The sequence below is a fragment of the Aythya ferina genome, assembly GCF_964211825.1.
Source record: "Aythya ferina genome assembly, chromosome: 15".
In the NCBI taxonomy this organism is placed as follows: Eukaryota; Metazoa; Chordata; class Aves; order Anseriformes; family Anatidae; genus Aythya; species Aythya ferina.
The window spans coordinates 12178142-12197463 of NC_140314.1; the positions used below are offsets into that span (position 1 = coordinate 12178142).

Sequence of the window (19322 nt, forward strand, 5' to 3'; positions counted from 1 at the left end):
ACCCTGCAGAGCCTCTCCTTGTGACAGCAGCAGAGCCTCAGCCCTGGTGGGGCTGCTTCGGAGGGGACTCGTGCCCTCTGCTGGAGGCTCGTCCCCAGCCCTGCAGCGGGGCCGGGGCAGTCCAAGGGGGGGAAGAGGAGCTGGCATGCTTTATCTGCTTCCTGCCAGGCAGATACGCCGTCAGCAGGAGCTGTGTGCTGAGTCTTCAAAGCGCTGCCTTATCTCCCAGACCCTCGCCCCTGCTCAGGCTCAAGGCCGTGCATCTGCAGCCGGGGCGGAGGCTGCCCGAGGGGCTGCAGCCTCCCCAGGGCTGGCTTTGGGAGGGAGCCTGGGTTAGGGGTCCCACAGCAGGCCCAAAAGTCACGTCGTGTTTCTGCTCAAGTCTGTGGCGCATTTAAGATTAAAACTGAAGTGAAATCAAAGCTCTCTGCCCGGCTGAAGGCCTCCAGGATTTCATCCTTTTGCAGTCCGTGAGCCTGCAGGGCATCGCTGCGGCTCAGCCTCCACCCGAAATGGCCAAGGCGAAGCTGCCTTCGTCTGCCACGGCCGTGTAAACACGGTGCACTGAGGCCGGGGATGGGAGAACCGCCGTGGGTCTGGGGATGGATTTCTTGCCTAGGTGTGTCCAGCCATGCGAGGGTTGTTTTGATCCTTAATCCCTCTGCAGAGCAGCGCGGCTTTTCTCCGCAGTTAAATGTGATTCAGCAGCGGTGAGAGGCGCAGTTGCTGCCCCTCCCTGCCGAGGAGAGAAGCCCTGCTGACGGACTGCTGTGTTGTTTGGTGCCAGAAATCCAGATTTTGTTGTCAGTGCTGCATTCCTGCTTGCGCGCTGCCTTCGGTGCTGTGCTGCGCGGCACTGGGGCACCCCAGCCAAAACCTCCCTCACGGGGAGAGCCAGGCTGGAAGCCTGGGGTGAATTGGTCACAGGAAGAGAGGAGCTGCTGTACAGGGAGGCGTCCTGCGCAGGGCTGTTGTCACCAGCAGGTGACAAGCTTCCCACACCACCTCCAGCCCCAGCCGAGGCGAGCCGGGCTGCGCGTTGGTTTTACTGCCTGGTGGAATTGGTCACGTTCAGGTGTGGGTCAGTCCCCAGTTAAGTTCTTTGCTGTCTGAAAAATGGAATGAAGTTCCCCTCAGTGGCATAAGATCCTGGATTTCTGGCTGTTCTGCAGTTCAGACCTAAGGAGCCCAGGGTCTCTTGTTGCCCCATAGTCCCCATCCAGCCGTGTCCCACCCCGGCACGGCGCTGCCCCAGCGCAGGGACCTCACTGTGCCATGATCCTAGGAGCACTGCTTTAATCTGTGGCTCTTCTTGAAGCACTCGTGCTCTGCAGCCCTCAGACAGCAAACGAGGTGGCAGCAGGCAAGGGGAGCATCCCCGCGGGGCTGGGTGCGCCGGGCCCTGGGGCGAGCAGGATGAGCCCTGGCAGCCGGGCTCTGCCTCACGGCCCCGCGTGTCGCTGCAGGAGAAGCAGAAGCTGCTGGATGAGATCGAAGACCTCACCGTGCAGCTCACGGAGGAGCAGGAGAACAAGAGGAAGATGGGGGACAAGCTGAGCCAGGAGAGACACCAGTTTCAGAAGGAGAAGGAGTCGACCCAGGAGGTGAGTAGAGTTTCGTTGCCTGCTGCAGCCCTTCCCGTTAGTCCCCCCCGAGACAGGGGGTGTTACAGGGGAGCTGGCTTCAGCAGCCTTTCCAGAACCATCTGTAACTATTTGTAGAGCATTGGGTCCTGCCTGCATGGAGAAAGGTAGTGCAGCAGCTTAACTGTGTGACATTTGTCACTTTTGCCTCCGTGAAAATTCAACCGAGCATGTTTGCCTGCATCCACAAACCCGTTTGGGCTGTGCCAGGCTGATCAGTTGGCCTCCTGCACCCAGGGAGCTGTGGCAGCAGCACGTGGAACCAGCAAAGGGGAGGAGAAGGGTGCAGGGCTGCCTGAGGGAGAGCTCCCCGCTCGTCTGTGCTTGGGGGCAGAGATGGGGCCCTCCCTCACCTCCTTCCAGGTATCTGCTTGGCAGTTCCAGCTGGAGGCTCCAACAGTGCTTGCTGTTCTGGTAGGAAAGGAGCTTTGGGGCTCAGAGTGGAATTTGGGGAAATTTTGGTGTTGCCGAGAGCGCTCAGGTGAGGTGGGGATTCACGGCACTGCCCGTGGCAGCAGGGGGCAGCTGTCGGAGCAGCTCTGTCTCCTGCTGCAGAGCCCGAAGGGGAAGCTGAGTGCCCCCAGGCAGTCTGTTAGCCCTGCTGCAGCAGTCGGGGGGCAGCTGCAGCTGGCAGACAGCCCCTGTGTCACAGCAGCCGCATCCCGCACGAGCTGTCGGACCCGCAGAGGACGCAGCACTCAGCTGTCCCCTTCCTTTGTGCCGCAGCTCATTGAGGACCTCAGGAAGCAGCTCGAGCACTTGCAGCTCTTCAAGCTGGAAGCTGAGCAGCGGCGAGGCAGGAGCAGCAGCATGGGGCTCCAGGAGTACAACAGCAGGACGCGGGAGACGGAGCTGGAGCAAGAGATCAAGCAGCTCAAGCAGGTGCGGGCAGCTGGGCAGGGAGGGAGGCGCCTCGGCTGCGTGGTGTGCACGAGGGGATGACAGTTCCTCGACAGAGCGAGGGGTGCCCAGCTCCTCGCTTGCTGGATGCTCCCCTCTGAGGAGCTGGCCGTGGATCCAGCATCCTGCTGCTTCTTGCCCTGCTCTGGGACAGGAGAGGTGGGATCCTTCCTCTGAAGGACACCCTGGGTCTGCTCAGGACATTTCATGTTTCCAAAGGTTCTCCAGGCTCTCCTGAGCCAGAGCCAGGAGACCGTGTGCTGCTCCTGGCGTTCTGGGAGCTGCTGGCTTCGAGGACAGCCCCTGCCTTCCCCAGATGTGTGGTGGGGGTCAAACAGGTCTGCTTTGGGACACCACGCGGCGTCTGATACCTGTTCTGCTATATCAGATACCATATCAGATACCTGATCCGATGTCTGTTGCGAACAGGATAACAGGAACCTGAAGGAGCAGAACGACGAGCTGAATGGGCAGATCATTAACTTGAGCATCCAGGGAGCCAAGAACCTCTTCTCAGCCTCCTTCTCTGAATCCCTGGCAGCTGAGATCAGCTCGGTCTCCAGAGACGAGGTAGGTGCCGCTGGGAGCTGCTTTGCTCAAACTGCATCTTCCCAGGGTGGCTGGAGCTTCTCCTCCCCTCTCAGCCTGGCAGAAGCCGATGTGGCGGTGCCTGTGGTTCTGCTCACTCCTCAAATCCACCTGAAAGCTGTCAGGAGCAAAGAAATACCCATGCAACAATTTAAAGAGCATTTGGGACTTGCCCTGCCTGCCAGCCCTCGTTCCTGGGAGCCGGGGAAGCTGCTCCTTTCCAATCTAACTTTGCCTTCCTCTCCTGGGACGCAGCAGCAGGCACGGGGTGTGCCTGGCTGTCTGTAGGTGTCCCAAAAGCCCAGGCAGCTGGGACATCTACCCTGGAGAGCCTGGATCTTCACTTCTCCTGTGGCACATGCTGTCCCTGCTCCAGTGGCTGCACCCAGACACCGGTGGGAGAGCCCACACAAGTGCCAGAATTCAATCTTTTGAACCCTGAGCCCTGGGGGCAGCCCCAGAGAAACGAGCACGTCTGCCAGGGGCCTCTGTTTTTTTGGCCAAGCCCCACGTGCAGGGTTTGGGGAGCCTGGGAGCATCCATCAGGGAGAATCCTTGGAGGGGGGGCGGAGAAAAAGGGGGAAACTTCTGCCTGATGTCTGCTCCAGGGCAAGGAACCCTGCTGCTGTCCCAGGGCGGCGGTGACCGCTTCTCCCTTTCTCTCTCCCCCTCGCAGCTCATGGAAGCGATTCAAAAGCAAGAGGAGATCAACTTCCGCCTGCAGGACTACATCGACAGGATCATCGTGGCCATCATGGAGACAAACCCCTCCATCCTGGAAGTGAAGTAAGGGCGGCCGAGAGCCGCGGGCTGCGCACTCTTCGATGGGTGTGGATTTGGTGCTCTGAGAGGAGAAAGAGGGACTTGAAACGTCTTTGCTCTGGATGAAGGCACAAGGAAGCATCGCGTCGGGTCGGGGGGTGAGCCAGCCAGCGGACCGGGGAAACAGAAACCCAGCAGCAAGGCTTTGTGGTCTGACTCCGTTATTTTGAGACCCTCACGGCTTCGAGGGGTGAAAGGGAACCTGGAGAAGAAGTACAGGCAACGGACAGCCGTGAGGAGGACCTGTCCCAGCCCCGCTACCAGCAGAGCTGGCCGGCGGCTGTGCCTGGTGGGAACTGTCCCGAGGGCGGTGGCAGACCCTCTGACACACGGGGCCGACACCAGGGTGTGAGGAGGGGGCTCCTCCAAACTTGCAGGGTCACGGGATGGAGAAGGAAGCGCTGGAGCTGACGTTTTCCCTTGCTGCCCTGTCCAGCCCAAGCATCTGCTTTGCCAAAGTGTCCGTGACACACTCACTCACTGGGGCAGATCTGGGAAAGAGGGAAACTTGTCCTGGACTTGTAGATTTTTTTTTTTTTTTAAATTAACTTAATGCAAATGTCCTCATCCAGCTGGCGCAGTTAATCCTTGCCCTGCTGCTTTCGCTTGGGAACGGGTTGCGTGCAGAGAGCTGGCTGCTCGCTCACTCACCGGTGGCAGAAAGAGGCAGGGGAGCGGCCGTCCTTGGTGCAGGGCGTGAGTGCAGCTTGTCACCTGCCTCCTTATTTATTTTTGCTGTCTGTGGCTCTCTTCCCTCTGCTCTCACGGCCCCGGCGTGCGGCCCGGCAGAGCGACCACCCTCCTCCACGTGCCCGCGTGTCCACCCCAGCTGCGGGCACGGCGGTGCTGCCCGTCCCACCTCCTGGCACCGGGGAAAGGCTGCGACCACCACGCGAGGGCTGAGCTCTCCCCGTGGCCTCCCAGGGGCCCCAGCCCGGAGCAGGGCTCTGCCAGTGACGGTCCTGGAGGGAGAGCCTGCTCCAGCCACCGCTCCTCGCCCTGGGATGAGGCGGCCGCTCCGATTTCTCAGCCCAGCCCGCTGGGTAGAAGGGGTCTCTGGCCAGAGAATAAATCAGCAGCTCCCTGGGAAACAAAAGCCATGTTTACACCGGGCAGCTCTCAGTGCGCAGGCGGCCGTGGCATGGCCGTGGGGAGCAGCCGCTCACCCCCACCTGCTCCTCGCCGCTCCCGGGAGGAGGCAGGCCAGCGGGCTGCCGAGGATCTGCCTTCTGTTAGCACATCGGGCCCGCAGCAGTGCTTATTTCTCCTGCTCGTCAGGGTTTAGAAATGCCAGAGCGGTCCGAAAACAGAAGCCACAGCGATCTCTTGGCCGCTGGTTTGGGGAGAGGGGTCTTCTCCTCCCCAAAATGCTTCCAAGCGTGACAGCGCCGAGCACGCACCGCGGCTCCTCCTGCGCTGGCGTGGTGTTAGAGCAGCCGGCGGTGGGCTTCTCCCCCGGGGCACGACGAGCCAGGAGCGGTGGCAGACGCCGCAGCCTTAGCCCGGGCCGGGTCCCCGGAGGCTTTTCTGCTCCCCAGAGCCACGTCCCCCCTGCCACCGGCCCCGCGCCGAGCCCTCCTGCGCCTCTTCGCCGAGGACACCGTGCCGTGCCCGGCCCGCGGGAGGAAGCCACGTAATGTACATTTCCAGAGAAGCTTTGGGTGTAAATCAGTGTATACTTGGAGAGGGAAATTTTTCTATCTTGTAGAGTAGGTATTTTTATAGAATGAAGGTTGATCATTTTTTTAATACTTTAAAGAAGAGAGAAATGTATCTGTGTATACACAAAAGCATTATATATATATATATGTATAAATATATAAATATCGGAGATCTGCCTTTCTCGACTTGGGATCACGGATCCCCAGTTAATACAATCGTCTTTTTTCCTGTCGCTCACAAAGAGGTACTGTAACTGTAAATAAGCACCGGGAAAAAGTTTTAAGCAAACAAAGCACTGACTTGCACATTCACCATGCTTTAAAGTCCCTATGAAAAAAAGAAAGAAAAAAAAAAAAAACACAAAAAAAAACCCTGTACTTCCCCAAAATGTTCCTCTTTCCCCGCCGGTATGTGAAGGAAGTCCCAAAAGAGGCGAAAACAGTATTGTCTTAAATGATGTATCGATTCTTGTCTGATTAAAAGCTGTTACCATTCCTGCCCCCTGCCTTTCTTTCCAGCAGCTCTGGGAGGTTCCCCTGCACCTTGGGGGGAGGCTGTGGGAGGCAGAAAGGGGCCGGGGAGGGGGAGGCTGGGCCCAAAGGGCTGCCCCAAAGGGCTCCAATGTGCAAATCCCCTCTGAGCAACTCCAGGGTTGGAAACAGCCCTGCAGTGCTGCAAACTCACCCAAGCAGCCCCGGAGCACTCGAAGCTGCTGCAAAGAGCTCCGAGTGCCTCTGGATGCTGTGAAACGCCTCCGAGCAGCCCCGGCACAGCACCAAGCTCCCTGCAAACCGCTCCATCCTGCTCCAAACTGCTCCCAGCAGCAAGAAAACGGCTCGGAGCATCCCTCAAACACCTCTGGAGAGCCACAGAGCGACCTACAACCCTGCAAACAGCTCAAATGGATGCTAGGATTTCTCTAAGCGCCTCTAGAAAGCCCTTTAAAATGCCTCCAAAAAATAACTTGAGCTTAGCCAGCCTGAGGCTGCTCTAGAAATCCGGTGAGTAAACAGCTCTGCATGGCATGCAGTCACTTCAAGAAGCCCTAAAATACCTCTGAACAGCCCAAAACGCTGCAAGGACAGAGCTCAGGGCAGTGCTGAAGCACTTGAATTGCTCCAAGAGCCTCCTCCAACCAGCCCCGTAAGGCACCGAGGAGCTAAAGCTGCTTGGAGCGGCTCGAAGTAGCTCTTGAGCTCCTCAAACTTTTACAACTCCTTGAAATAGCTCAAAATGCATTCAAAAAAAAAAAAAAAAAAAAAAAAAAACCACACACAAAAAAACTTTAGCAGCTCTGTAGCACTCCAAGCCTCCTGTGAATGGCTCTGAGGTGTCTCAAGTGCTCTGAAGCCCTCTGTGAGGCCCCTAAATTGCCTCCAAACCCTTCTAAGATCCCTCTCAACAGCATTAAAACCTCTCAATGATGGCCATAAGCTTCTCTGAGTGGTTCGAAACCTCCCCCAAAGGGCACTGAAAAGGTGTGAGCGGCTCTGGAACAGCTCCGTGCAGCTTTGTGGAGCTGAAAGCAGCTCCAAAACTCCTCTAAAACCCTTCTTCACCTGTGAAATGCCTCCTAGGTGTTTGCAGCGGCTCTGAAGCACCCGAGCTCTTCTGGATGTCGGCAGCGCCCGGCGGCTGCGGGCCACCCCAGCCCACCTCGGGCAGCTTTGAAGAGCTCTTAAAAAAACAGAAGTGCGTTTAAACAAACACTTTTTCAATAGCTTTATGGCTTTGCGGGGCTGTCGCGGCTCCAAAACTCCTTGGGGCCGCTCGGCAGCTTCTGCAAGGCTCCTCGCACCACCACCACCGCGCTCCGGCCCTTCTGGCCCTGCCATGGGTGCGCCGCGAGCCCCGACCGTGGCCACGGTGCCGGCCCTGTGGCCACCCTGCTGCTGCCTTCCTCGGGTCGGGCACACCGAGCCCAGCGCTGGCTCGGCTCCATGGGTGAAAATAAATCACCCCGGCCTCATGGAGCACACTGCAGCACCGCCAGACCCTTCGTTGGGGAGCCAGCGGGCACCTCCGAAAGCCCCCAAATGTGGCCGGGACTACACTGCGGTCATGTCCTGCACCCCTGGGTGAGGACACGGCACCGGGGCTGCACCTGTGGGCTCCCCGTGGGGACGGGGGCGTGGGGCTGCAGCCCCCAGCCCGGGCCCAGCGCAGGAATGCGCTGCAGCCGCCGGGTGTTTACTCTCGGCCATGCGGCTGGAGGGTGGTGAGGAGCAGGGCTGGCGCTGCGGGACCCTGTTTGGAGAAGGGATTTCCAGCTCCTTCCCTTCCACATCTGCTGCCAATCTCCCTTGCTGGGGCTGGGGACCGGGAGGGGGCGGCTTAACCCTTGGTGCCCCCCTCGAGCACCCCGCGGGGCTATCGGGGGGCAGCCCCTCGCCCATCGGTGCTGCCCCTTGGCACTCACCTTGGGCTGCACCCCGGGATGCTGGCGGGGAGCGCGGGTCCCTGCGGCTGGTGGCCGGTCCCCAGGGATGCTCCAGGATGCAGGACAGGGGACAGTAACACCGAGTGGGCACCCAAATACCTGGCGAGGAGGTGACAACAGGCGGCTTGCCTGCGCCACCAGGTTTTCCTCCTCTTGCTCCAAGCAGGAAATCCCTGGCCTGCGGCGCACAGCCCACCCGGGACCCCCAGGACCCCCGCCCACCCGGGACCCCCACATTGAGCAGCGCCAAGGCGGGTGCTGGGAGCATCCCTGGGAGGGGGCAGCGTGGGGCAGGGCCGCTTGGTGCCCCCTTTACATGGGGGCTGCAGGGCCAGGCGGGGGGGTCCCCAGCTCTGGCCACCGCTCTGCACGCCCACCTTGTGGGTGGCGGGGGGGGTCCCGTCCTCCTCCAGCACCCACGGGTGACCCCATCCGTGGGGGGCGAGGGGTGCAGCATCCCAGGGCAGCCGTGGGGTGGGGCTGGCGGGGTTGGGACCACCGGAGCCCCCCAAGCCTGGCCCGGGGAAGCGGGTGGGGGGGTCCGGCCGGGGCGGGGGCGAGGGCAGCACCTCCCCCCGCCGCCCCCGCCCCCTGCAGCCCTCCCCTCCCCTCCTCCCGCTCCTTTCCCCTCCTCCTTCGCCTGCTCGCCCGCACAGCCCGGGGCAGCCGCCGCCGTCCCGGTCCGGGCTGCGCTGCTCCGGTTCCGCTCCGGTTCCGCTCCGGTTCCCATGCGGTGCAGCCCCGCGGCCCCCCGCGCCCATGGCCCGGCTCTCGGTCAAGGAGCACCTGGACGGGATCCTCTCCGACTTCGAAGGTGAGGCCGGGACGCCCCCTCCCCAGCCCCCCCAAATCCTCCCCCGGGACCCCGCTGCCCCCCAGACCCCCACTCGGGGCTGCGCTCACGGGTGGGTGCGCGGGGCTGGGCTCGGTCCGGGAAGGGGAGCGTGCATGTGTTTGTGTGTGTTTGTGTGTGCATTTACACGTGTGTGTGCATGTGTGTGTGTGTACATACACACTCGGGGGGGGGGGGGGCGTGTGCGCTCCCCCACGCGTGCACCCCGCGTCCCGCGTTGCGCTCCCACCCATCGCTGCTCAATGGGGCCGGGCACGGGGAGCCCGATAGCACCGAGAAGTTTTTTTCCTTTTCTTTTTCCTTTCTTTCCTTTTTTCTTTTTCTTTCTTTTTCTTTTTTTTTTTTTTTTTTTCCTTTTCCTTTTTTTTCTTTTTTTTTTTTTTTTTCTTTTTACTTTCGGCCCCAAATCCTCCCTCGCTGCTCGCCGGAGGCCGCGGCGGGTCGGGGCAGGGGCTTGGGAAGGGGCAGGGTGGGGAGGAGCGGGCGGCGAAACCTGACGCTGGGGCTGCTGCTGCCCTCGCCGGGGAGGAATGCGAGCACCTACCCCGGCCCCCCCGGGGCTGCTCCGCCGCCCCCGCCCTGCCCCTGGCTCCGGGCACCGCGGCCGGGCGGAGGATGGCGAGGGTGGCTCAGGGCTGGGGAAGATTTGGGGTAAAAGGAGGCGGTTTGGGGTACCCCCGGGCTGCGGCGATGGAGAGAGGAGCAGAGTGGGGGGAGCCGCCCCCCCCCGTGTCCCCACCGCCCCCGTGTCCCCACCGCCCCCGGCAGCCTGGCTGCCTGGGAAATACCTGCCCGGCGGAGAGCTGTTATTAGCATCACCCGCTGCCCCGGCCCCTGACCTCTGCCCAGCCCCGGGCACGGGGCCAGTGACCTGAGGAGGGGACAGGGCAGCGAGACCCAGCCCAGCCCCATCGCCCCTGGCCAGGTCCCCTTTGCCCCCACCCCACGGCCCCCATCCCATCGCCTCCACCCCTTGGCCCCCACCCCATCACCCCACTGCCCCCAGCACCGATGGGGCCGTGGCCAAGCCAGGGGATGGGGCCGAGGAAGAGGAGGACGAGGGTGGCCTCGCGCCGGTGCACGTGGCGGCACGGCGGGGAGGACGGGGCACCGTGTGGGGCTCCCCACCGCAGGCAGCGCTCGGTGGGAGCTCTCTGTGGGGAGCCGGCACCAAACGGTGCCGCTTTGGCAGATCTGGCAGGAACACGGCTCCCGGGGGGCCCCGCGCTGCCGAGAGAGGGAAGGAGGGAGGAAAGGAGGGAGGGAAGGAGGGGGTGGCCGCCCTGCGAAGGCGCTTCCTGCCCGCGGGGGCTTCGCGGGGGTCCCGGCTGCTCAGACCCACCGCGGCGGTGCCTGGCCGGGCCGTGAGGGATCGCTGCCCCCGGGGGAGCGGGGTGCCCGGCCTGGGCCCCGGCTCGCCCCCCGCCGCTGCCAAACGCCCCGTGGCAGGAGGCTTTGCTCCGCAGCCAGCTTGCTGCGATGCCCAAAGGGCTGCGAGTGGGTGGGGGGCGCGCGGGGGAAGCGGGAGGCGCGTTTGCACCGACAGGAGCCCCGGTGACGCGGCGTGGGCTGGTGGTTGCGGATAGATCCGTGAAGCCTCCCGCCTGCTGCTCGTGGGGAAGTGGAAGAGCCATTGGCAGGGCTGTGGGGGTCCGCAGAGGCTGAGCACGTGCCCTGTAACGTTACCGCTGCACGTAGCGATAGCGCTGGCCCGCCTCGCCATCAGTAGGCTTCAGGGTTAACGCCCTGGAACAGGGCAGGAATCCTCAGCGCTGGTGCCCGCAGCTGGAGCTGTGCTCCTGAGGGATGCGGGACGAGAGGGTCCGGCGGGGATCTGGTTACGCAGGGCCGGATCCCTTACAGGGGAATAAAGCGGGCAGTGTGCTGCGCGGGGGAGCCGGGGAGGCAGCGGCACCGGCCGGCCGGCCCGCAGATAAGCCGGGGAGAACAATGCCGTGGGGCCGGCCGCAGCGATCCGGTTTCCCATCCGGGCCGGGCTCACAAACGGCTCTTTGGCACCCGGCTGCACGGGGGGGGACTCTGGGTACACGGGGCAGGGGGTGTCTGATGAGCTCCGGGCTCAGCCGTGCCGTCGGGTGCCACCCTCACACCACCTCTCTCTCACCCAGCGCTCAAGAAGTCGTTTGAGGCGGAGGACACGGAGGATGTGGACGAGGTGCCCGGCTCCCCCGCTGCGTCCCCGCTGCCCTCGGGTGCCGTCGAGAGCCACCGGTTGCTGCAGCCCAGCCCCGCGCCCCGCATGGGCAGCGGCCCCAGCCCGTCCCACAGCCCGCTGCTGCGGAGCCAGCTCAGCGCCAGCCTCGCCACCAACCGGGGCCCCAGCGGCAGCGGCATCGCCCGCGTCGCCTCCTTCCAGACCCGCCCGGGGCCAGGCAGCGACGGCGAGAGCCTGCGCAGCTCCTCCTCCAGCCTGGAGAGCCCCGCGCCCCCCCGGCCGCCGGGAGCCCCCCCGGCCACCAGCCCCGGCCTGAAGAAGGTGCCGTCCCACGGCAGCGTCTTCCTGGCGGAGCCAGAGCGTCCCCTCCACGTGGCCACCGGCCACGGCTCGCTGCCGGCGCTGGACCTGCACATCGCCGAGGAGCCGGGGGTCCCCCCGCCGGCCTCGCGCCCCCCGCTGCCGTGGGGTGCCCGCAGTCCCATCACCCAGCCCCGTGCTTGCTGCCCTTCCTCCCCCTCTTCCTCCTCCTCACCCACTGAGGTGGCTCCGGGGCCGCCCCGGACGCAGCTCAGGGTCTGTCTCAGTGCCAGCCCCCGCCTGGCCCGCCCGCCCCCCCGGGGCCCAGGGGACGCCACCCTTGCTGCCACCATGGCCACCGACCCTGGGGAGGGGCTGTCCCTGCTGCCAGCCCCCCAAGCAGCCCCCTTCAAGCTGGTGTCCCAGCCACAGACGGTGCAAGTGAGCTCCCAGCCCACCTTCCTCGGGGGGCTGGTGCTGATGTCGGGGACCCCAGCAGCACCAAGGGATGGAACTGGCACCGGTCCCCTCGTGGGGAACTCCTCCAGTGCCAGCTCGGTGGGGCCACAGGGGCCCGGTGAGGCTGCGGACGGCTGCTGCACCCCAGGGACGCCGGAGCATGGTAGGAGTCGCTCCCCTCTGTCCCTCCCTCCTGTCCCCACCGGGACCCCTTTGCTGTCGGTGAGCCCCGAGGCGCGCTGTGTGCCCCGGTGCTGGTGCCACCTCAAGCCACCCCGGCTGGTGCTGGGGACGTGGCCATGGCAGTGCCAGGCTGGCCCTGAAACACCCGCTGGGGACACTGCCGCTGTCACCAGTCCCCACCTGCATCCTTCTCAGTGCCCAGCGCTGCGGGGCTGGGTGCTTCGGGGCTCAACCTGGCACGGCTCGGCACGGCGCGTGGCAGGGGGGCCGCACGGCACGGAGCCGAGCACGGTGCTGGCAGTGCTCCCGTCCCGCCCGGCCCCGGGGTGCCTGGCGAGCTTTCCACGCCGCCCCCCGGCACTGATTGTTTTCCCCGGCGTGGGGAGACAGGTCGGGACACATGTGCTGCATCCGCCACAGCGCCGAGCGCCGGGGCCGCGCTCGTGCCTCGTATCGCTGCGATCTTGTCCCGCGTCCAGCGCTTTCTTCCCTCCTCATCCCTCCTCGCCTTGGCACGGGGACAGATCCTGTTGCCTCCCTTCCCGCAGCGGCCCGGGGGCGGAGGAGGTGGCGGGGGGCCAAGGTCTGCTTTGACATGCTCGCACCACCCGCGCCCCGGGAAGGGTGGGGAGGAAGCGGGGCCGCGGGGCCCCCCCGGCAGAGCCCCAGCGAGCCCTCCTGGGGTCCCCAAGCCACCGCTCCCGTCCCCAGGCTGTCCCTGCACCGGTGGCTTCATCCGTGCCAGCGGTGTGGTGCGCGATGCCCACGTGCCCAGCTGCAGCTCATGGCTCTTGCTGTCACCCGTGGGATGTGGGATGTGCCCGTGGCCCCCTGCCACCACAGGCAGGGCCCCCCCAAGTGTCCCCTCATGCGCTGGCACCACGGGGGCCCTGGGCGCGGCGCATCCCTGGCGCTGCCTCCCCCCACCGCCTGCCCAGGCGTCCGGCCCCGAGTACGGCACGGCCCCGGGGATGGAGGGAGGACGCCGGGGTGGCCGGGGCACGGCCGCAGCCGCCGGGGCCGCCTGTTTACACGCCTGGGGATCATTGCCTGTCTCGCTCAGGTGCCTTGAAAGCCGCCGTCGCCGGGGCTCTAAGTACTAACGCTCGCGAAGGCATCCATACATCTGCTCCGGGCTGCAGTGAATCATCCCGCAGCAATGCCCGTGGCCGAGCCAGCCCGGCTGGACCCGAGCTGGGGGGGACACAGCAGGGTCAGGGGGGCTGGTGACGGGATGGCCGAGCCGGGCATGGCTGGGCCAGGCTGCGGAGCGGGCGCGAGACGGAGGGCAGCGCGTGGGCACCGGCACCGGGACAGAGGCTCCTGTGCCAGGAAGAGGTGGGGACGGGGCAGTTCCTCTCCCGGGGGACACCAGGGCCTGAGCCAGTGGCACCCACGGGTGCACGCAGCCACAGTTCGCCCTGGGTGTTGGGGGCTGTTGGTGGTGTGCTCGGGCCCACTCTTTTTTTTTCGGGAAGCGCCGAGCTTCACTTCCACGGCCGCCGTGTTTCACTTCCACACCGAGCACCCCAATCACCCACGCAGGGCCCCGAGGCGAGGAGGAGGAGGAGGAGGAGCGGAGGAGGAGCCGTGGGCTGCAGCCTCCCTCCTGCCTTGCACCCCAGGAGCCATTCGGCCCCGGTGACCAGCTCGTGGAGCAGCCACACGGCCGGAGCCGAGGTAGGGGCAGATGGAGGCGTGTGGGGAGGCCGGCGGGCACGGGGTGCCGGGGCAGGGCGAGCGCCCCGGTTCCTGTATGCTTGGCGGGCAGGGTGCTTGGTGTCATGGCAGGGTTTTGGTCCCTATCACTGCAGCAGGGCCCCATGGTCTCACTTCCTCTTCTGCTTGTGGTGGGTGTGCGGCACCCGGCCCGGTGCAGCTCCACGGCCAGCCCGGCTCCGGGTCCAGCTGTGGATGGGGCTGGTCACTGCTGTCCCTTCGGGTCCTGCGTGGCGTTGGGAGCGGTGTTTCTAGGTCACGCTCAGCAGGGTGAGGACCAGCCGTGGCACGGTGGGCACTGTCACCACGGCATGGCCACCACGGGCTCTTGTAAGGGGTGGGGGATCTGCACCCCAAAGCCCTCCGTCCCCACACCACAGGGGCAGGCTCACTGGCTGCATCCTGCGAGCCTTTCGGCCGCGCTCCCTGCACCCGGCGATGCTCAGCTCCTTTCCCATCGCTGCTTCCCTCCACCCCTGTGAGCTTATTACAGGCTTCTCCGGCCAACGTGCCGATTAACCCCGCATCAGTAATTAAACCATCCTGGGATACCATGGACCCGGGCTTACTCGTCCCTGCCTGGAAAATAAACCATCCTAAATGAGCCCTGGAACAGGTCCGGCTACAGGGAGCCATTATCCCGGGCCACATGAAGAGATAATGAAGAGCTCCCTAATGGCCCCACATGGGCCGCCCGGCCGCCGCGCTCTCGGCCGCGGTTTCTGGCGGAGGGCGGCGGGGCCGCCTGCGGCACCGGGGGGCCGTGGGCGCAGCACCCAGCGCCTCTGCGTGGCTCCACCCGCACCCCTCCGGCTGTTTGTGTCTGCTCGGCGCTGCCGCCGGCATGGCACGGCACGGCACGGCATGGGGCAGGAGGTGACAGCCGTGCTGGGAGCCCCTGCGTGGGTATCACAGCCCCGGGAGGTGAGGGTGCAGGCGCTGCGCCCTGCCTGGGGTGGCCGGGCACCCTGGGGTGGCGGTGGTGCGGAGGTGGGGAGGTTTTGTGGGGCGCTGGGGGTGTTCCCTGCTTGGGGGAGCAGAGGTGAGGTGGGGACACGCGGGGTGCTCGGGGCTGGCCCAGCTCCTCCTGCCTGCGCTGAGCTCGGGGTGGCACTCGGGTGGCGCTCGTCCTCCTGGTTGTGGCTTGGGGACTGGGGGTGGGGGCACCGTCGGGGTGGCTGCAGGCAGTGGCTGCGTCGCTTGGTTCCGAATCTGTCCTGGCAACCTCAGGGACAGGGTGGGGGGCAGCTGGGGGTCCTGGCACCGCGTGGTGCTGAGGTGAGTGGGGAGCAGGGCAGGACGAGCCCCCCCAGCTTGCTCCAAGCTGGGCACCCACGGGAGCAGGCACTGCTGCGGGCAGCACCCTGCCGCCTGTCCCCCCCCCCAGCCAGCTGGGTGTCACGGCTGTCACCAGGAAGTCCCGGGCTGTTTTGACATTTCCGAGGAAAGCCCCAGCCAGTGCCACCAAGGGCGCTGTGGTACCGTGGGCGGATGGGATCTGGGCCATGCCAGGTTTGGAGAGATAAAATCTCCCCCCGGGAGGGCGGCGTGCGCAGCACCCTGGGGTGCTCCCAGCCGGCTGCTCGCCAGGCCATGCAGCGCTGCTGTCCCCAGCCCTGCCACCTTCCCGGTCACCTGCTTTATCCTGGCAGGTGCAGTCGATCCAGCACCACCCAGCAAGGTGGGCTCGTGCCCACTGGTGGCCACGGGGCACCCGGTCCCCCCCTCCCCGGGACGCACGGCACCGAGCGCATCGCTCCGTCTGCCTCCTGGACCCTGCGGGTCCCTGTCCCCAGGACAAGTGGCACGTGGCTGCGTCGGCAGCTTGGGCCGGCGGCAAGCTGCTGCTCGAGCCTCGCCAACGCCAAGAGATGGCTGGCACATATGTGCCAGGCGGGGAGGCTGCGGCGTGGGCTGGGGGACGCAGGCGCCGTGGGGCACTGCGGCAGCGGGGTGGGCAGCGCCGGGCGTGTGGGGGTCCCCGGCGCTTCCCCCACCACCGCCCGGTGCCAGGTGGGTGCCCCGGGGTGGGGGGGACAGCCCCAGGTGCCACGGAGCTGGTGGGGGTGCTCGGGGGCCACCCACGCCGTGGGTGCTCAGGGTGCCGTTTGGGGATGGGGGCGTCGCTGTGCTGGGGTCCTCGTTGGTGCCGGCTGAGCTCAGAACGGGCAAACTCGGTGCATGGGCGGGGGGCGGGGGAGGCAGGGTTGTTGCCATGCTGGGCATGTGCGAGCGCAGCCGGGCGCCAGCCCGCGATTGAGCCCCGGAGGGGACGGCACCGGGCTGCGGAGCTGCAGGGACCGGGGGACGGGGACACCCGGGGTCCCCCCCCCCGTCCCCAGCCAGCTGCGTGGGAGCGGGGACGTCGCGTCGCAGAGGTAGGACCCGAACAATGGCCGTGCTGGGAGGGAAAAGGAGAAGGAGGAGGAGGAGGAGGGGGATGAGGGCTCGGGGGCCCCTGGAAGCCGCCACACAAAGGGCTGGGGTGGGCGGAAGGCGAGGGGCTCTGGCTGCATGCCTGCTGTCTCTGGTCCTGCTGGTACCCGGTGGCACCGTGGTGGCACTGCCACCCTTCACCCTCTCGGGGCTGGCACCCGTGGCAGTGCCACCGCCTGCGCTCCCCTCCTGGGTTACAGGTGCCTGATGCAAAGCAGGGTGCAGGGCCGTGCCCGGAGCCCCCCCGTGCACACCAGGGCTGCACCACGAGGTGCCCGCTGGCCATGGCACGGGGTGACAATGAAGGATGCTGCTGGCTGGGACTGGGTGCCGGTGCTTGTGACTCCACCGCTTGCCGAGCTGCGGGTGGCATCGTGGAGGGCTCGGGCGGATGCAGGTGCTCGGTGGCCCACATTGGGGCAGAATCACCCCAATGATGCCTCTAAGGGACTCCCACGTCCCCTCTGCCCGTGGTGCCGGGGGGGCGGCGCGCCCCGTTGCCGAGCTTTGCCTCACCAGCTGCCAGGAATGCGCCGGGGCTGCGTGCCCGCCGGCGCGGCTGCTGCTGGGGTAACGGCGGTGAGGCGAGCAGCAGCCAGCCCGGGCGTCCCACGGGGCACGGGAGCAAGCTGGGGACGGGGTTTGGGGTTGTCCCTGCTCCCCGGCAGCCCTGGGCTCACCCCGCGTTCGCCCCCGCGCAGGGAGCAGCCTGGAGCCGCAGGAGAGCAGCATGGAGGCGCCGGCCGTGCTCGAGGAGCTGCCCCCGGGCGCTGCGCCCGGCAAGGGGGCGCATGAGCTCTTTGGCTACGTGGGGATCGAAGCTGTGCTCGACCAGATGAGGGTCAAGACCATGAAGACGGGCTTCGAGTTCAACATCATGGTCGTCGGTGAGCGCTCGCGGGGCTGGTGGCTGGAAACGTGATGCCACAGTGCGGGGGGAGGATGGGAAGAAGCAGGCTTTTAACAATAAATTAAAAAAACAACAAAACAAAACAAAAAAAAAACCAATGAATTGGGGAAGGATGGATCCTGTAGCGTGACACAGTGGTGATGCTTCCTGCAGCACCAGGAGCTGGGAAACATCCCAAGCTTGGTCCTGCGGGACTGGGATGCTCCTAAGTGGGTACCGAGGCGTTACCATAGGGAGAGGGGTTATCAATACCATCAGAGGGGACAAAGCGGCGCCGCTGGTGTCCCCTCAGGGCAGAGCGGGCTGGGGAAGTCCACGATGGTGAACACCCTCTTCAAGTCCAAAGTGAGCCGCAAAGCCTCGCAGCCCGGCCAGGAGGAGCGCATCCCCAAGACGGTGCAGCTGCAGTCGGTCACCCACGGTAAGGCCACCGGTGCGGTCGTGTCCCTTAAACCCCGGGGAGAAGCAGGGGAAGCCTCCTTCATGCGCGGAGCCCCCTGACCCCCACCTGCCCCGTAGTCATCGAGGAGAAGGGTGTGAAGATGAAGCTGACGGTGACGGACACGCCGGGCTTCGGGGACCAGATCAACAACGAGAACTGGTAGGGTGCGGGCGGGGGCGGGGGAGGTGGCAGCATTTTGGGAGAGGGTGAACCCCCCCTCCCCGTGGGGCTCTCTGATGCCGTCCCTGCGTCACCAGCTGGGACCCCATCATCAAGTACATCAACGAGCAGTACGAGAGGTACCTGCGCGAGGAGATCCTCATCACCCGTAAGAGGAAGATCCCGGACACCAGGGTCCATGGCTGCGTGTACTTCGTCCCCCCCACGGGCCACTGGTGAGTACCACCCACCCCTGGCACCCGTGGGTGCTGCCGGAGGGGCAGCAGGGTGACGGACGTCCCTCTCAGGCTGAGGCCCCTCGACCTGGAGTTCATGCGGAGGCTCAGCAAGATCGTCAACGTGGTGCCGGTGATCGCCAAGGCCGACACGCTCACCCTGGAGGAGCGGGCAGAGTTCAAGCAACGGGTGAGGGCACCCCCGGGGGGTTCCCGGTCCCGACACCCCCCCCCCCAAACTCAGCCCAGCACCATCTCACACCCCGTACCCCGCAGATCCAGCAGGACCTGAAGGCCCATGCCATCAGCGTGTACCCGCAGGAGGACTTCGACGAGGACCCTGATGACCGGTTGCTCAACAACGTGATTCGGGTGAGGGCAGGGATATGCTGGCGTTTTGGGGGCCGGGGGGAGCGCGGTGGCACCCTGGGGTGACCGTGCACCCCTGGGCCCGCAGGAGAAGATCCCGTTCGCCGTGGTGGGGGCGGACCAGGAGCACCAGGTGAACGGCAGGCGGGTGCTGGGCCGCAAGACCAAGTGGGGCATCATCGAAGGTAAGGGCAGCCAAGGGGGACCAGGGTGCCAACAGGGTGTCCTCAAGGGCAGCAGCACCCCTGGGTGCACCCTTGCCTGCTCTCCCCGTGGCGTGGGGCTGTGCCCGAGGTCCGGTGGCCCCCAGCCCACCCAGGGGGTCCCCACAGCCTGCTCTGTCTTGCCTTGCAGTGGAGAACCCGATGCACTGCGAGTTCCCCATGCTGCGGGACCTGCTCATCCGGTGAGCTGGGGAACGGGGCTGGGGGTGCCCAGGACCCTGCTGGAGCACCCCAGGGTGAGGTTGGGGGGTGGGGGGCACCCCCAACCACGGGGGCGGTGTGTGATGGTGACTTGGTGCCCTTCCTCCTCGCTGCCACCCCGGGCAGGTCCCACCTGCAGGATCTGAAGGACATCACCCACAACGTGCATTACGAGAGCTACCGCGTGCGGCGGCTGAACGAGAGCAACCGGGTGGCGCTGAGCCCCGCCAACGGGCTGCCGGGCAAGGACGAGGACGACAGCAACCTCTGAGCCCTGGGACCCCGAACCCCGTGGCGGTGCCCGTCCCCTGCCCCACCAGTGACTGTGCTGCCCCGTGCCACCTCTGGCTGGCCGGCTGGGGACGGACCCACGCCCCCCAATGTCACCTTCCCCCAACCCCGGACACCTCATCGGGTGCAGGGGGACGCCGCGCACCCCCCCCCGGCCCACGCTGGCTCAAGGATGTGAGCAGAGGGGGCTCCCAGGGTGTCCCCGTCCCCAAGTCACCCCCAGCCTCGCCACCGGGCTTCACCAGGATCCCCCGAAGCCCGCTCGGGGGCATTAAAGGTGAAGCCGGAGCCTTCAGCATCCACCATCGT

General features: G+C 65.6%; 2 protein-coding genes across 4 annotated transcripts in view; both read left to right on the top strand.

The window, feature by feature from the left end:
- RAB11FIP3 (RAB11 family interacting protein 3) overlaps positions 1 to 6114 on the top strand; it is a 64197-nt gene extending 58083 nt beyond the window's left edge. For both annotated transcript variants that reach the window (XM_084537429.1, XM_084537430.1), the window contains 4 exons: positions 1467 to 1604; positions 2370 to 2525; positions 2973 to 3113; positions 3808 to 6114. In XM_084537429.1, coding sequence (XP_084393555.1) covers positions 1467 to 1604; positions 2370 to 2525; positions 2973 to 3113; positions 3808 to 3921 — 549 coding nt within the window. In that variant the 3' untranslated portion in view covers positions 3922 to 6114. The remainder of the gene's footprint in view (positions 1 to 1466; positions 1605 to 2369; positions 2526 to 2972; positions 3114 to 3807) is intronic.
- A 2623-nt stretch (positions 6115 to 8737) lies between these two features.
- Positions 8738 to 19301, top strand: SEPTIN12 (septin 12). Of its 2 annotated transcripts, XM_084537476.1 has the most exons (12): positions 8738 to 8869; positions 11038 to 12006; positions 13572 to 13706; positions 16883 to 17068; positions 17384 to 17512; positions 17611 to 17692; positions 17791 to 17928; positions 18001 to 18118; positions 18205 to 18300; positions 18386 to 18482; positions 18652 to 18703; positions 18849 to 19301. In XM_084537476.1, exons 1-12 carry the CDS (start codon positions 8815 to 8817, stop codon positions 18991 to 18993), a joined length of 2202 nt encoding a protein of 733 aa, XP_084393602.1. In that variant the 5' UTR covers positions 8738 to 8814; the 3' UTR covers positions 18994 to 19301. The 2 variants fall into 2 exon arrangements, with proteins under 2 accessions (XP_084393602.1, XP_084393603.1); XM_084537477.1 differs by lacking the exon at positions 13572 to 13706.
- Positions 19302 to 19322: the final 21 nt, after the last annotated feature.

Bases quoted from the DNA above. Each gene is read 5' to 3' on its own strand.
- SEPTIN12 (XM_084537476.1), top strand. From the start codon at position 8,815: ATGGCCCGGCTCTCGGTCAAGGAGCACCTGGACGGGATCCTCTCCGAC. The intron at 13,707-16,882 runs GTAGGGGCAGAT...GCCCCCGCGCAG, and splicing joins GCCACACGGCCGGAGCCGAG to GGAGCAGCCTGGAGCCGCAG. The intron at 17,693-17,790 runs GTAGGGTGCGGG...CTGCGTCACCAG, and splicing joins CAGATCAACAACGAGAACTG to CTGGGACCCCATCATCAAGT.